The sequence below is a fragment of the Carassius auratus genome, chromosome 12 (genome assembly GCF_003368295.1).
Source record: "Carassius auratus strain Wakin chromosome 12, ASM336829v1, whole genome shotgun sequence".
NCBI classification, from domain to species: Eukaryota; Metazoa; Chordata; class Actinopteri; order Cypriniformes; family Cyprinidae; genus Carassius; species Carassius auratus.
In genome coordinates, this window is record NC_039254.1 from 5,002,354 (window position 1) to 5,019,696 (window position 17,343).

Consider the following 17,343-nt stretch of genomic DNA (forward strand, 5'->3'; position numbering starts at 1 on the left):
GTCTGCCGGAAGATAGATAGCTCTTGACCTCTTGAGATAGCTATTCATGCGTTTATCACTTCTTGATTGGACTATTGCAACTCTTTGTATTGTGGCATTTCAAAGTCCCAAGTAGCTCGTTTACAATTGATCCAAAACGCAGCAGCCATTTTTTTTTTTTTTAAAGGCCGCAAATATGATTCTGCCACCCCCGTTCTGCAAGCACTTCATTGGCTTCCTGTTAACTCTAGGATAAATTTGAAAATCCTCTTATTTGATTATAAAGGTTTGCTAAATCTCGCTCTGCATTACCTTTCTGAATTGCTGCACCCTTACAACTTTTCCAGAGATTTAAGATCTAGTAATCGTAAACTACTATTGGTTCCCTCTACAAGGCTGCAACGTAGAGGCGATAGAGCTTTCTCTGTGATGGTGCCCTAGATTGTGGAACAGCTTTCCAGCACCCCTTAGAGCTGCTCCATCTTTATTTGCGTGTACATAAAGCTTGCAGCAAAGCACCAGCAAAAGTAATTAATATATCTGAAAAAATAGCAAGGAGATATTTAAATTATCTTTTCATAAACTTGTGTTTTCTGAGTACAGAAGTTTCTGATCAACATCTTATTGTTCATATTGCATTTCAGTGCCTTAAGATGCACTTGTGAAAAATCAGTTGCGTTTGTTAAAGAATACAGAAAAACTGGTTTCCTTCAGAGCCAATGTGTGGTTGTTTGGAGGAAACTACAGGTATAAAAAAAAAACCCTACAGAGACAGACAACCACAACCACATCTTACAGAGAACAACAACATCTGTGTTCATCCATTCATCATGAGTTTGTGAAATGAATATAAATGTACACAGTCTGTTTAAACAATAGAGGGAGTTATGAGGTATAACCAATGAATATGAATGGTAAGTTGTATAGATAGTTTAATGTGTTAAAATCATTTTTTAATAACGTTTGTTGCCCTTTTTTAAGAAATAAAATACTAATATAATTTTTATGCACCGATTTATTATCGCATGTACACAGCAAAATAAAAAAAGAAACAGAAACTGTTAAATGGTAAGTTTAATAACACTTCACAGTGTAACAATGTGCAAGATGCATGCTTTCTAAAACATAATTAATCTATATATAAAATAGGCTTACTACTGTTTTTCACTGTGGGTTATCTCTCATCCTACATTTTAAGTAATACTTGACACTTGTTCTTCAAACAAACAAATATATACAGTACCCACTACCACCCTAGTGTAAAGGAAATATACTAAAATGTATTAGAAATACATTTATTTCATGCTAAGTATACTACAAATACTTCATAAAAATACCCTGCAGTTTTTGGTAGGGTAAACTGGTATACTCAAAGTCTGCGAAATTGGAAGAACTAATTTTGTGCTTAATGCACTTTAATTGTGCAGATATACTGAAGTATATTTGATTGTGCTAAAGTGGTACACCTTAAATATCTTGCATTTAAAGTCTGATATTATTTGTCAATAGTGGCATTAAAAGACATTTTTAGGCTTAATATTAAGAAATGTGCATTGTGCACAAGTAGTACTCCAAATAAAGTTTCATCATAATTATTTTTTATATCAGTAAGTCTCAAATACTATGTCAGTAAATATGCTATACTTAGTATGAAATAAATGTATTTTAAATAGTACTTTTTTCTTTTCTTTTTACTAGGGCACATACTTAATTTTATGTACATAAGACATAAAAGAATGAGCTTTAATGTCCCATAGACCCTGTGACCCTTAAATTAGACGTGTACAACATTTCTATTATTTCGATGGTGAAAAGAGATTTTGCATTAGCCTTTGTTTTGTGTCCTCAGTGTGTTGGGCAGGTTTCAGAGTGAGGTCTGGAAGCCGTTGAATTAGGAGTTTTGCCTGCAGGTAATTTCAGTAACTTTATTTATAGGTCTCTGATTACAGTTATAGAAATAAAGCCAATTTCTTTACTGTGAATTATCATCTTACCTCCTTTTTGGTTAGTGTTTTTATGCAGTTCTGAATCGCTTGTACTGTGTCTGGGGGCAGGCTCTGATTCCCCTTTAAACTGTAGAAGAGGATAATAAGAGATGAAATATAATACATGGTAAGTATTTCATTTCTACTTTTATTACCATTGATTCTAGAACAGCCTATGTCATTAATTATCTATTGTAGAGTTGTACCATGGTGTGCCGCCTTGTGCCAAGAACAGATTGTTTGTCACACCATTTTGACTACCGATGACCTCCTTCTCAACATTTGTTTCCGATTCACTACAAAGAAGAAACATGCAAATACCACATTTATCATAACCACAGTGCTAAAAATATATCTGAGGATTTTAATTAGGAAAATCATGGCTTTTTTCTCTAAAGCAGAAGCACCCTGCTAATGCTATTTGCAGTACTGAAGTTAAAGATGTAACCACATATTTAAAATTAGCGCAGACCACTAATAATAATTATATCATTAAAGTGTCAGACACTATACTGGTAACCCAACGCTATCTCACGACCAATTCGTATGTATTTTACGAGGTGGCTTATTCGTACGAATTTGTACGACCTCACTCGTATGATTTTATAAGGACCCCAGTGATGGTTAGGTTTAGGGGCGGGGTTAGGTGTAGGTCATTCGTACAAAATCATACAAATTGTGCAACTTGTAAAATAAGTACGATTTGGCAACAATCGTATGAATTTGTACGAGTGTGGTCGTACAAATTAGTACGAATAAACCACCTTGTGAAAAATGTACGAATTGCCGTGAGATCGGGTTGGGTAACCAGCTAATCTGAATATGGTGGTTACAGCCCTGTTTGAAATGATAAAAATCATCTGTTGTTAGACTTGGTTGAGCCACAGTTTTCAGTGTAGACAACGGAAGACTGATTAGAATGCCTGCAAACTTCACTGAGGGAGACAAAACAAATCATATTGAGCAAGGGTCAAACCACCACAGAACATATCCTTGTTTAGAGTTTAAACATTGTGATGACTGAATCTCTCAGGTATGATAAAACCTTGCCAAGTGTTTGCTTTCGTTTGAGAAATCATCCAAAAAAGACCTGTTGAGCAAGACTAAGAAAGGTTGCAACTCTTTAAACAGCAAGATAGACTGCTAATTGATACTAAGAAACAGTGTTGATTTGCGGACTTATATATATGTTGCATCTTGGACATGGAGGAAAAATTTAAATGTGGCAAACAATAACATGCTGATGATAATTCATATATTTATCGTATCTTGCATATCGTACACAATAGTGTGATCTCATGATAAATACTGTAACTGTGAATCAGAATTACTTTTTCTCTTTGCATGCTTTGTCATCCTCCTGTTGGTCATCTTTCATCCTTTGCCTAATCGGAAAAGATCACAGAACACTTAAATTAAACTCTAAGTCTCTGAGAGTTGTATTTTATCAACAGAGTGCATTCCACGAGGCCAGTTAAGAAGAAAAGTGCTCTCAAACACTTACACTGATCCCATGGTCATGTATTCACTGTTGTCCTCTGGAGGTTCATCCTGCTTCCCTTCCTTCTCATCTTTTTCCTTAATAACTGGAATCTGATAGAGGTTTGGGTTTTATTTGTGTATTTTCATCATATGGATATGTGAAAGAAACTGTGTTTGAATGTGTAAAACCTTGCGTGTTACTGGTATTGGAGGTTCGCTCAGCTTGCGGGGATAGTCATAATGATCGTATTGTGGCAGAGAAGTTAATTCAAATGCTGACCGTCTGTTATCAGCCTGATCTTCACCGTTTGGTTCTGAAAGGTCTGCAGGTAGAGTAATTGATCTAGATCTCTTGTCCTGTGGAAAAAGGTAAAGCATGTGAGCATTCACAACCTCTCAAAAGTTTTGGTACACTTGACTGAATGTTTGGTTTGTTATGATGCTAAAACCTTCTGATCAAGAATAATACATTTTTGGTTACTGCATAATCGCCGTATTTCCAAATGTTCTCAAATGTAGAAAATGATAGTAAGTATCAGTAGGTGTGCTCAAACATGAATGAGAGTTTATTTAAGCATCTATGTAAAGACACAGAGGAAGAAAGAGAGGGTTTGTTTACCTGACTATCATCTGTGTGTTGTAGTTTATTTTGTGATTTCTGGGTCTTCATCGCCTTGAATAATGCATTGAGCCAACCATCCACATCAGCACTGAAAACACAATGAAAACATTTAACACTTCTTTCGTGGAACTAGGTTGTGATGGCAATGGGAGATAATGGTTAAAATAATGGGGACAAACCGGTCTTTTCCAATGAGGAAATATTCTCTAGATTGTTTCTCGTCTTCCACTTTCAAGAACAGCACAGAGGATGGAGAGCCCTTTGCTTGTTTCTTGACCCAGTCCCACTTCTGATGTGTCTCAGGGCTAATGAACAGCAAGCTGATCCTTTGAAACAGGAAGACATTCTCATTTTAGCATGGAAATACTTCATGTATTTATTTATGTGACAGTCTTTTCCTTACTTAGAAATGTCTATCACTCCCAAGGGTTTGTCTCTCTTTTCGTCTGCATGATATGTCAGCTGGAAGGTGTTTTCACCGATCTTGGAGAGCACAAAGAAACGATTCTTCCATGATTTCTGTAAAAGATATATAAAACTGCTAAGTTTCATAAACCAAGGAACTGTCTTTGCAGACCGCAGATGCTTAAGTTTCAAGGTTGAATTGCGATATGAGACGTACAGTGTTTTTAGTCAGGGTCAGAGGTGGGGACTTGACCAGGTATCCAGTGTACAGTTCCTCCACTGCTGGTTCACTGTAAAATGTTGTAGCCGTTGCTGGAGAAACATAGTTAAAACTGATCAGCATTAAATGCTGCACATTTCCAATTAGTGTTTAAGTTCCTAGATTATCCCATTTTTCCTAAGATGTTTTAAACTTACAAGATTTCTTGTTGTTGGACATCCTGATGTTGTTTGCTTTAAGTTCTAAAATAGATGTAACATGTTTACATTTTTTTTCTTTTTACTGTAAGCCACTGATATATATCAGCTATATCAGATAAACAGAAGTAAACAACAGCGATGTATGCTTTTGTAAATTAATATTCAGTGCTGTGTCAATGTCAGCAGCACAAGATTAATTACAGTGTAATGGTAATGAACCCTCCGCCATATTTCAGAAAAGACATAATGTTTCAACTTTCTTTTATTTCTCTCAGATGAATAGTATTAACATTATTTCTCTATGTGTTACAAGCATCACAAAGCGTAATCATGCAATCAGTAGCCATATTCTATAGTATTATTAGTTTACCTTGTGTCACAGTAAAATCTCAGTCTTCTGAAGAGTCCTCACAACATGTATGATATGATTTAAGTATAGGAGGAAACTAAAGATCCGTTGTCTCTTACAGAGTGTTATGCAGGAGTTGTTTCTGATTTTATGTGAGATCATGTTTAAGTTCCTCCCCTATGACTTTGTCATTCCTTTGGAGAACTTACCAGACAAACAAGTTCATGCCATTAAGTTATTGTGGAAAACATCCTACTACAAAAATAAATTACTGTTAGCTGTGACTGAATTAGTACACATATACACTCATAGACTAAACACCATTTCAGATTTTTGGATTCTAGATTTGTATGCTTTTTATTTGTGTTTTTTATGCTTTTGTTGCATATTTATTTTCCGTGCACATGCACTTTTGATTCCCCAGGCTTTGGTTCTCTTGATGATTTCAGTTTATTTATATACACTTGTATGAAATGCATGAGACACATTTTTAAGTCAGAAATGTCCAAGCTTTATTTTGGTATCCAACAGTTTGTGTGGACAACTATTTAAGGTGCCAAAAAAAAAAAAAAAAAACAGCAGTGAACCATATGATTTTATGTTCTTTATGTTTCAGAGATTATTTGAAAATAGATTCTAGACATTTGTCAACGTAATATCTAATCATATAAAAAATATTTTGATTTTTATAACATAAAATAATTTTTTTTTTTTCCAAAAGTTTAATAGTACTTCTCATAACAGAGGACAAATACAAGCTTTTTTCACTGCATAATCAATGTAGATATTTATGTAGACTACATGTTATTCAATAATTATCAATCTAAAGAGTGACTGAAACATTTGAACCAATGCATAAAGACTAGAAACAATACTAAATTGGTTAAATTCTTTGCAAAACAAAATACACAATGACAGACAGTATATATACACAGTATATAAAGTACCTCATACTTTTGGCATTGTAAAAAAAAGAAAAAAAGTGCCTCTTTAAAAATCATCAAACATCTTCAATGTGAATTAACCTTCATACTTATAAAGTAAATGTGGTTTTATTAACAAAGTTCGGGAGAAGCACGATCAGATAATCATCCAATTTGGTACAGGTGCATCTCGTTTAGCTAATCATCTTATAGCACGCACGCGTATATATATCCAGTCTTCCTACCTCCTGTCCCACGACAGTTTTTCGGCATAGACCGTCTGTCAGCATTCGGTTCGCTCTGTCAGCATTCGGTTCGCGCTGTCCGTCATCTTATCACAGGCCCAATCTTCCTTCCGACGAAGATATCTATCCGCCGAACACCAACAAGCGTCATCGCGTCAGCTGCTCTTCTCGCCAAGCCACACGTTGTGGCCAAAAGCTCGTGCAAATCCTTGAGCTCGCCTCACTCGGCAACACGATTTTCTCGCCAGGACCGGGCTCTCTTATAATGCTGGATCGCAGCCGTGCTCCAGTTCTCCCCGCAGTAAACCTCTCTCGCTTTTTCAGCCGTGTCGCAGTTCGATGCTGCCTCCACTAGCGGCGAAGACCGTGCGTTGTTGTAGTGGCATGTCGTTCGTGAAAGAATCGTTTTTTCGAATGAATCTTCTAGGCGAACGAATCGTTCTCGGTTTACACTCATTCATGAAGAATTTTTCAGAGTTGTCATCCACAATGAGCGAGTTTCATATGAGTCTCAGAGATCGAGAGCTCTCATTCGTGAACGAAAGGACTAAACCGGTATACATGTCGAGTTGATTAAACAGATACATGTCGTTCGTAAACGCAAGGAACTCTTATCAATTTTGTTAAGATGAGAGTAAACCGGGTCAGTTAGCCATTTAGCATGTCAATCTTGCAAAATGTAAAGCGCAGTTATAGGTACTGTGCACATATTGTTTACATATTTAGCATACAAAAGATAAATTCCACGTTTAATCCCCGATTTATGAACGTGAATATATAGATCAATATATGAACCGTCTGACCAAACAATTAAAATGCTAATCATGCAAGAAAACCTCGTGATTTGCTCATCTGAACAATTTAAATAGACGTTATATATAGAATGCGCTTATGAAGACGCCAAAATTTGTTAAACGGCGTTATGACTTAACTCTGTCCGATGACGATGCCACTTTTTAACCACGAAGCAAAGGCTTTTTGCAGAGTTGTCATCCACACCGAAATGTCTAAAGACATTACATTTGCTTTACTGTGCATGTTTAAACCTCACTGAGATGATACAGACATAAGTTTCATGCAATTATTCCGGCAGGATCAATTATTTAAGGACATATTTCACCATTAACTGGCATGATTATTCAGAATTTTTCACGCTACTGCCTCGTGTTTGGCTGCAGAACAACAAGTGTGAGTAAATTTTCTATCGTCTTTTTAGGACTGTTATATGAAAAGCATGCAAAGTAAATGTCTTTAGAAACGGCTTGAATTTGAATTACTGCAATTAACGTTACTGCTATAGACATGTCTATTGGTACAATGGTTTATAAAACTAAACATGCTACATTGTTTCAAAGCCTCTATTTTCACAGTCCATACTACAACAGGAAAACAGCATCCCAAATTTATCTGCTCCGGAGGCTGTTTAAAAGGGCCCAAAGGCCAAAACAAGAGGAAAAGATGCTTTTCCAACAGGACTGTATTAATTCAGACAAGGTTTGAGCAATTGTCAAATCAGCCAACAACTACAGCAGCCAAAGCAAGCATGAAGCTACTTTTACTTGCAACACGGGCCTGCACATCTCAGTATTTCCATCCTGTTACTTCTGCTAGCAGTGCAGGCTACACAGGTTCTTCAAGACATCACACACCCCAGCCCCTTCCCACGACCCACAGCTACAGCAGCTGAAGCAAACGTGAGGCCGCCTCCATTCGTAAACGCGCCCTCAACTCTTCCGCTCCCTCATGCTACTAACCATTTTTCTGTTCAGTGGCCTCCAGCTCCAGATTTGCCAGAAGGCAGAGGGTACCAAGACCTATTATTGGTCAGGCCGATTATTTTATTTATTTATATATCTATCTCGAACCCTCTTCAGCCAACCCCTCTAACGCCAGCTCATCCCCTTTCACTAAAACTCCTAATCTACCATAGCTAACTCTCCTAACATGCCCTATCTATCTGTAATGGTCAATCCTCACTTCAGCCATCCTTCCGCAGGAGCTTTCTCTGTATCTCCCCACCGCCGCAGCATTGTCCGCTCCCGCAGGAGCCTTTTCTGTTTTTTCCTCACTGCCGCAGCAGTCTCCGCTTCCGCAGGAGCCTCTACCTATATTTCACCACTGCCATAGCAGTGTCTGCTCCCGCAGGAGCCCTTTCCATCCTTCCCTACTGCCGCAATTCTCGCTGCCGCAAGAGCCTCAAAAATAAATAAATAAATAAATAAATAAATAAATAAAAATATATATTTTATGTCCATTCTCCAATTCAACCTCATCAGGCTCGCTTTTGTCTAACTCCGGAACGCCCAATCTAAATTCACGATGGACCCTCATTTCATCAACGACTCTGGTATTAAAAAAAAAAAAAAAAAAAAAAAAAAAAATTAATCGAGTAACAAAATGTGTTGTTGCTTAATTATACTGATGTGCGCATGCACAGTAAATCTGATGGGTAGGATAAAATGTCAGGACCCCGGACCTTTATTTAGTCGGGTTGACGTACCTTTTCAGTTCTGTGTATGTGATGTGACGCTAGTTTTACTTAAAGTCAAATGCTCATGAACTGACTGTCAGAGCAGTTCTGGAGATGTTGTTCATGTGTTCAAGTCCTCATTTAGTGAGACAGCAGACGCAGAAATTACCGTGAGAGTAATGCGCGCTTCAGTGTGTGTGTGAAAAAGGAAGTCGCGCTCCTGCTCCATTCATTAACAGAGACACACAGAACATGCAGGATTTACATTTAAACACTGTTCCGTCTTAATATTTAGAGATATTAATTCGTGAATCGGATGTAAGTGCAATTACCTATTTTGATTAATTCATTCAAAAAAAAAAAAAAAAAAAAAAATTCATTGCGAAAGAACCCGACGTGAGATTTAGAATAAATTAAAAGAGGCTTCGAAGCAGAGGAATTTGCCTACATCATTTTTTGTAATCGCGTTACTCGAGGAATCGTTTCAGCCCTAATCTTAAGCAGCTCAAAAGGGGCCTCTCACATAATCCGATAGATGCCCTCGGTTGTTGTTCATCAGACATTTAAAAAAAAAAAAAAAAAAAAAAAAAAAAAAATTTATATATTCCTCCTTAAATCATGTTGTGTACTTGAATAATAGAAGCCTCTCAGTTATCGTTTCTTCGGCCAAAGTAAGGGCCCTCCAGCCATCGTTACAATCTCCTTGCCTATTTCAGCATCGGACAGGGCTCTCCCTTCCGGTGCAGCTGGGCAGTGGCTCCCTTCGGTCGCAGTGTGAGCCTTTCATCTGTCATTGAGTTGCGCTGCGCGCTCAGCGGCAGACGGGGTTATCCCTCCCGGTGCAGCAGAGCCACAGGCCCCCTTCGGTCGTTGTGACAGCCCTCCATCCGATGCATCAAATTAAGCCGCTTATACAGTCGCAAGGGGGACTCTCCCTTCCGGTGCAGCAGAGCCGCAGCTCCCTTCGGACGCAGCGAGAGTCCCTCCATCAGTCGCGTTTTCTTGCCTACTCCGTATCGGACGGGGCTCCCCTACCGGTGCAGCAGACCCACGGCTCCCTTCGGTCGCAGGGTGAACCCCCCGTCTGAGTTATGTTGCATGCTCAAGGGCGGACCGGGATCTCCCTCCCGGGGGAACACAGCCGCTGGCTCCCTTCGGTCGCAGCAGGAGCCCTCCATCCGATGCATCAAACCGTTCCTCGAATCTTCTTGCCTATTCTGCATCTGATGGGGCTCTCCCTTCCGGTGCAGCAGACCCACGGCTCCCTTCGGTCGCAGGGTGAACCCCCCGTCTGAGTTATGTTGCATGCTCAAGGGCGGATAAGGTTCTCCCTCCCGGGGGAATAGAGCTGCTGGCTCCCTTCGGTCGCAGTGAGAGCCCTCCATCAGACGCATCAAGCCATGCCTCGCTTCGCAAGGGGGACTCGCCTTTCCGGTGCAGCAGAGCCGCAGCTCCCTTCGGACGCAGCAAAAGTCCCTCCAACAGTCGTATTCTAGTTAGCGTCAATCAGGGCTCTCCCCTCCGGGGCAGCACTCCTGCTGCAGAGTTGCGAACCCCCTACGGAGGCTGGGAGAACCCTCAGAGGCAAAAAAAAAAAACGCGCCTCCATAAACCCGCAATGGGGGACTCCCCCTTCCGGTGCAGCAGAGCCGCAGCTCCCTTCGGATGCAGCGGGAGTCCCTCCAACAGTCGCGTCTCTTTGCCTTCTCAGCATCGGACTAGGGCTCCTCTTCCGGTGCAGCAGACCCACAGCTCCCTTCGGTCGCAGTGTGAACCCCCCATCTGAGTTATGTTGCATGCTCCACGATGGCTAGGGATCTCCCTCCCGATGGGGTACAGCCGCTGGCTCCCTTCGGTTGCATTAGGAGCCCTTCATCCGACGCGCCAAACCGCGGCTCGAATCTCATTGCCTATTTAGCATCTGACGGGGCTCTCCCTTCTGGTGCAGCAGACCCACGGCTCCCTTCGGTCGCAGTGTGAACCCCCCGTCCGAGTTATGTTGCATACTCTATGGCGGCCAGGGATCTCCCTCCCGATGGGATACAGTCGCTGGCTCCCTTCAGTCGCAGTGAGAGCCCTCCATCAGATGCAACAAACCGCGCCTCGTACTCAGCCGCAAGAGGGACTCTCCCTTCCGGTGCAGCAGAGCCGCAGCTCCCTTCGGAGGCAGCAAGAGTCCCTCATTTCTTGATATCTGGCATTGTGCTCCTCCCATAAGCGGCATGGAGGGCTCGCTGGTAAGACGTTGCGAGCCGCAGCTCTCGTCGAACACTGCACGGGCTCTCCAGGTCGCTCTGCATTTTCTTCCCAACACGCATATTTTGGGGGGCAACTAAATTTTATCTCTCTGGCTGCTGTCCTATGGCTTTAAGCTTCTTTTGGGGAGTTATTTGGGTTCGGGCTATGCTCCGGGCCCGGACCCCTCCCCCAGGACAGCACGCCAAAATATGCCTACTATTTGCCTTCAGATTAGATGTAAGGGTGAACTCGTGAAATGTGGTTTTATTAACAAAGTTCGGGAGAAGCACGATCAGATAATCATCCAATTTGGTACAGGTGCATCTCGTTTAGCGAATCATCTTATAGCACGCACGCGTATATATATCCAGTCTTCCTACCTCCTGTCCCACGACAGTTTTTCGGCAACCCTCCTCCACCCCAACTCCTCACTTCTAATCTATTTATCCCAAATTGGGATAGGGGGAGTTATTTGGGTTCGGGCTATGCTCCGGGCCCGGACCCCTCCCCCAGGACAGCACGCCAAAATATGCCTACTATTTGCCTTCAGATTAGATGTAAGGGTGAACTCGTGAATACAGTCAAAAGAGGACAAGTTACTTCAGAGAACCTGACTGCTCTTCTGTTCTTCATTTACACCTTGTTTTCCACCTGTATGATCAGACTTTAATGAATGAGCTTTAAAATTCCACAGCCACATTTCTAATATCTCAATGGTGATGAATTCACAAGATATTAGTTTCTTGTTTCCTCATTAGCCGCATTTCCACTGTCGGGCCCGTGCGAGCCAGGGCTTAAGGTGGGCTGGGTGGGGCTGATAGCCCCGGGCCAGTAGCACTGAGGCTAGAATAGCGCAGGGTTTCCACAGTCGAGCCTGAAGCTACGCTGCGCGTCACTAAAACACGCCGTTTACACGCCTCTCAGAACAACGTCACACAACCATCATTTCACCAACAAAGAGAAGTTAGCAGAAAACTAAGAAATAAGTCACTGAGACTAGCGCCATCACAAAACGAACATGATAAAAGTGGCCGTGTGTTTGTATGCTTTGTTAAATATTCATATTCAAAAGCATCTATGTTTTGCTATAGAATAATTGATACATTGATCATAATGAATTAATGTATCAGGACTCAAAAATTCAATCACAGAAATGTATTTGTATTTTATTTATTTTAAACGCTTCCACATCGGATCAAATTATTTCAAACACACGCTGCTTACTGAAAGTGAGTTTTGAGCTCAACTTATTAAAAAAAGTTTTTAATGCTGGCATTATAGCTGCTTTTTGTTATGATCCGCAGCGCTGACTCCATTTTTATAAAAGTACCCGAACAAAAATCATTATTTTATTTTGATGACACATTCTATGCGGAGCTAAACTCTTGAGACTTATGACAGATAAAATATGTTACTAAATAAAATCAAGTTATTTCAAACACTCGCTGCTGACTAAGAATGAGTTTTGATCTCAAATTATTTAAAAAAGTCTTTAATACTACTGGTGTTATTGCTGTTTTCTTCCTGTAATGATCCACAGCACTGACACTCTCCAGACGGGGAGAAACTTCATAACTCCTCCTCTAGCCCCAGCTGGCCCGCTTGGCCCAAGGTTTTCATCGGGCCAAAAAAACCCTGGCCGTTGGCCCCAAGGAAGCCCCGATGAGGCACGATCAAGCCCCGGAAGTGACAGTGGAAATGCGACTGGCTCTGGCACGCACTAGCACGCCTGGTTTAAGCTCGACAGTGGAAACATGGGTATTATGATAGACAGGGTTCAGAGTGCAGAGGCTGGGATCCTATGAGCCACCGAATAGTGAGTTTTACCTCCAGGTGATTCCGTTAGCATTATTTATAGCTGTCTGAATGTAGTGAGAAAAAACCAAAACATTCTTTAACTGTGAATCATCATCTTACCTCGTCCTTGCTTAGTCTTCATACGTATGTCTGTATCTATTAGAGCCCGACCGATATGGATTTTTGGGGGCCGATGCCGATGCCGATATTAACTTGAAAAGAGCCGATTTATAAGCCGATATTTTGATTTTGAAAATAAACTGGATATTAGACCCATTTGCTATAAGCTGCACTTACATAACATTCAATGGCAAAATATCTGCCTGTTCTATGTATGTGGGCTGTATAAACCATTTTCCAGAAGGGATTTATGTAAAAAAAAGCCTTAGATTACGGTCTCAATCACTAAACAATTGCACATCAAAAGTATATATTTTTTAACGATCAAAAAACAGTCTGATTTTAAACATTTAACACTTTTACTTTATTCCAGTTGAAGCTGATTTTAACAGTCTGTGTGTGTACTGTAAATAAATTATAATACTAAAGTTAAAGTATTTGCAGAAGTAGTCCCACACTTTTGCTGCTACATCATTCACCCTTTTCAGCCATCTGTAGGGCAGAAAGAGAGACATAGAAAGAATAAGCATGTGTATTAATAATATCACCATGTATCATTACTCATGTCATCATTAGAATTATAATAATAATAAACAGGGATCTCCTACATAGGCAAAAATGAGAAATATATATATATTTTTTTATTTGTCAAGCAATAGGTATTAACCTCCTTATATTTAACAATATTATTTCAACATTTTCCTGTTATGTCTGTAAAGCTGCTTTGAAACAATATGTAAGAAAAAAAAAGAAAAGAAAAAAGCGCTTGTTCAGCTCACATTTATTTACATGTCCCCTCTGAGTTAATCATTTCTGACGCACCTACTGTAGTTACTGTAACTACACTATATTTGCTCTCACAGACACATTCACAACGGACCCGTATATCTTCTCCTCTTCTCTTTGTGCAGTCTGAATCAAAATGGTTAACGTTAGTGCCATGAACACACCGCTGTCAATTTTGAGAAGAACCACCTTCAAACAAGTTAATAGCAAGCATTTAAGGGGCCTGCTAAAAAGGAAGCTATATTAGCGTTAGAGTAACGTAACCAGCCTGAATTCACCAAATTGTTCCCTGGGCCTGAGGGTAGCCTCTTCTTCCTTGCTTCTCTCTTAATTCTCATCAGCAGGACTAGTGCTATCGCTCGCTTCTTACAACGGGACAGATACATGTTTGCTGCTGACCGAAAAGAGGAACAACAGACTATGAAAGAGCTCCCGCTAAAAGTTTTTAAAACTCCGCCTACGCCATAGCGCAGAGCAGGGCAAATCGCGTTGTATCTGAAAGGCAACGCTAAACCAAGCGGCCAAGCGCTGTGCATACCGCGTCCTGTGTGAAAGGCCCATTACGCGGTCATTATGTGGGAAACACACCGCAATAGAATAAGCACTAAACGCTAACTTTATAGTTCGACCTCTTATTAACGTTCGCGCTCTTCCACTGATAAACATGGTATTAGCTTTGTGGCTAATCTAATATAGCAATGCATTAGCTGCTGTAAGTGATGTTACAGAATATTTAGAAGTGATAATGATAGGACCGTTAACTAGAACTACCACACCGTTTTTATATACAGTGTATGAACTAAATCTACAATCATTTCACATGACGAAGGACAGACTCACCTGGGTGGCTTGGCTGATCGCTTTCTTCTTTGTGGATTTCTGGCGCTGTTGCAACTCTGGAGCTGCAGACCGCCCTCTGGTGGGCAAACTATGCAACACTCATAACATGAATGAAGAATATGAGACTGTTTCTCATGTTTCATCGGCCGTTATAAACGCCGATGCCGATTTAAATGCAATTAGCTCATATCGGCCGATAATATCGGCCGGCCGATATATCGGTCGGGCTCTAGTATCTATTCTACTGTGTCTATAAGAAGGTCATTGAAGGCCAGTATCTGGTCGCTTTCAAAATGAAACACACAGCATCACACACGGAGGGTTTGAGTGCGCACCGTTGGCAGGCTTGAGCAAATCTTCCCACATTGTGATGTAGACACGTGGGACGTGTTTAAATGAGGCATTTTAGGAGGCCGTGGACAAGTCTTAACTTTTATAAAGAATATCTCTTTGGATTTGAGAATTTACAGATCTTCTTTATGCACCAATAGCTTGTAACACTCCAAAGATAAAGGACATTTTAAAATCACATCATATCACCCCTTTAAGTTACTACTTAAAGTAAGCAGTACGTTTTTTTTTTTTTTTTTTTTACGTTTTTTTATTTATTTTATTGTTATACACTGTCTTTTCATTTTATTATGCTTTGGAAATATACTAAATGAATAATGCTGATAAAGCTTTGGTGATTCTCATGGCTCAATTTTTTTTTGTGTATATTTCCTATATACTACTAACTACTATATGCTACACTACTAACATATACATGGTTTCAGAACTAATAGAGACTACATTTTGATTTCATGGAGCCTTAAAATATTATTTATTTAATTATTTTTAGTTATTCATTTATTTTGCCTGTCATGTTAGCTTTAGTCGACCTGTGCAGTGATGGCAATGAGAAATATGATCTAAATGATGGGAGCAAACCAGTTTTCTTTGACAGACTGCAGATATTTAGATTTTAGAATGAAATACAATATGAGACGTGCAGTGTTTTTAGTCAGGGCTGTTAGAGGGGTAGGAGTTGATCAGGTATCCAGTGTACAATTCCTCCACCATTGCTGGTTCATAATTAAAAATAATTAAACAACATTAAACACATTGATGACACACAGTTTAATCTGAGTTTTACGGTTGACTTTGTTGTTGAACATCCTGAAGCTGTTGCTTTAATTCTAAAACAGATGTGAAATGTTTAAGCCTCTGATAAACCGATGTAAACAACAGTGATTTTGTAAAAGAAAAAAAAAAGCAATGTCAACAGAAGAACAATTAAAATGCAATGGAAATTAACCCTCCTTAATATAATAATATGCTATATAATAAAATTGCATGATGTTTTTGTGAAAGTTTTAAATTCACTTGAATAGCTTCAGCAATATTTCTTTGCATATTTCAAGCATCACAAGCAGAATCATTTCAGAAGCCATATTCTGTAAAAGTATTCCCATACCTTGCGTCACCGTCAAAAGTCATTTGGTTCTCATAACATGTATGTTATGACGACAGTTTAGGAGGAAGCTAGAGGCCTTTTGTCTCTTCCCAAGCATTCATTATGCTGGAAAAAGGAGGAGTTTCTGGTTATATGTAAGCTCAGGTTTAGACTCCCTCCCCTTTGACCGTGTCTGTTATTTGTTTCTGGAAACTACCAGACAAACATGTTCATGGTATTGTGGTAAACCAGATACTACAAAGAGAAATTTTGCTTCTGAAGCATATGAAGTAAGCTGCGACTGAAATATGTACATACTCAATAAGTAAATATTCAAATGATACTGTAATTGTCTTTCTTTCCTTTTCCTGGCTTTTTTGCAAGTGTAACATACTCTTGGCAGATTGAGTTGGGGTTCGGAGTGATTAGGAGGTTTTATCATTCACTGCATTTGGTTTTGTGTCTCCAAGGGTTAAATGTGTAGTCTAAATAATTATTTAATTTAAAACAAATAAAATTTGCTTTAAAACACCATTCCTTTTAGATATATATTTAGTACATATTTTCATATGCTACAAACTTTTCTGTGAAAACATTGTCTTGTGGTCATCTGCTTTAATCAGTTTATTGTTCAAATGATGTGAATCAGTAAATTAATGCAACTTTTGCAGTTTATCTCATCATTTACAACTGAGGTGTCCAATGCAGTGCTTTATTCATTTTTGCTTTGCTTTAATGCAAGTCATTCAAATACATTTCAATGGCTCATGGACCATGCCAGAAGATGGCAGCTCATGTGTAACATGTTTTGTATGACCCAAATTAGTTTTGGCCCAATATGATGACATCTTTTGAGAATCGGAATAAGTGGCGTGAACTGTTCACAGAGAAAAGGGTAATTAAATCCCTTTACAATAACAAACAATGTTTCTTACATTAGCAAACCTGATTTTTTTTCTTCCTCCGGCAGATGGCCATGTGCCAACATACCTGCTTATTGTGTATTTATGATTGAGGGAGTTTCACCAATGTTTCTGTTTGACCCAAATGTATGTGTGACAGCTGTTTATTAAGATGTTTTAGCTTGAAACTAATTTATAACATGCATACTTGCATACGAAATGCATTAGACAAATCCGCTCAGAAATTTAAATCAGAAATGTCAAAGCATTACCTGGGGATTCAACGGTGATGAATCTTTCAGAGACTAGTCAGATCTAAACTTTTTGACTATTTAAAAAAATGTA

At 39.6% G+C, this 17,343-nt stretch overlaps 1 protein-coding gene across 3 annotated transcripts; it reads right to left on the bottom strand.

The window, feature by feature from the left end:
* Positions 1-998: 998 nt before the first annotated feature.
* LOC113111577 (pleckstrin homology domain-containing family S member 1-like) lies at positions 999-13,149 on the bottom strand. 3 transcript variants are annotated; one of them, XM_026276454.1, is made up of 12 exons: positions 5,264-5,428; positions 4,891-4,935; positions 4,691-4,785; positions 4,472-4,587; positions 4,248-4,394; positions 4,066-4,156; positions 3,636-3,803; positions 3,469-3,557; positions 3,296-3,349; positions 2,171-2,260; positions 1,974-2,052; positions 999-1,883 (listed from the first exon to the last, which is right to left on the bottom strand). In XM_026276454.1, exons 2-12 carry the CDS (start codon positions 4,910-4,912, stop codon positions 1,776-1,778), a joined length of 1,059 nt encoding a protein of 352 aa, XP_026132239.1. In that variant the 5' UTR covers positions 4,913-4,935; positions 5,264-5,428; the 3' UTR covers positions 999-1,775. The 3 variants fall into 3 exon arrangements, with proteins under 3 accessions (XP_026132239.1, XP_026132240.1, XP_026132238.1); XM_026276455.1 differs by lacking the exons at positions 4,891-4,935; positions 5,264-5,428 and adding an exon at positions 13,036-13,149; XM_026276453.1 differs by lacking the exons at positions 4,891-4,935; positions 5,264-5,428 and adding an exon at positions 6,411-6,464.
* Positions 13,150-17,343: the final 4,194 nt, after the last annotated feature.

What these genes read in the sequence shown, in the direction of transcription:
- LOC113111577 (XM_026276453.1), bottom strand. Translation starts at nt 6,438, where the DNA reads ATGCCGAAAAACTGTCGTGGGACAGGAG. An exon ending in AAACTGTCGTGGGACAGGAG is followed by an intron (nt 4,786 to 6,410) that starts GTAGGAAGACTG and finishes ATGTTTCTCCAG; the next exon opens with CAACGGCTACAACATTTTAC. An exon ending in AAACACTAACCAAAAAGGAG is followed by an intron (nt 1,884 to 1,973) that starts GTAAGATGATAA and finishes AATTACCTGCAG; the next exon opens with GCAAAACTCCTAATTCAACG.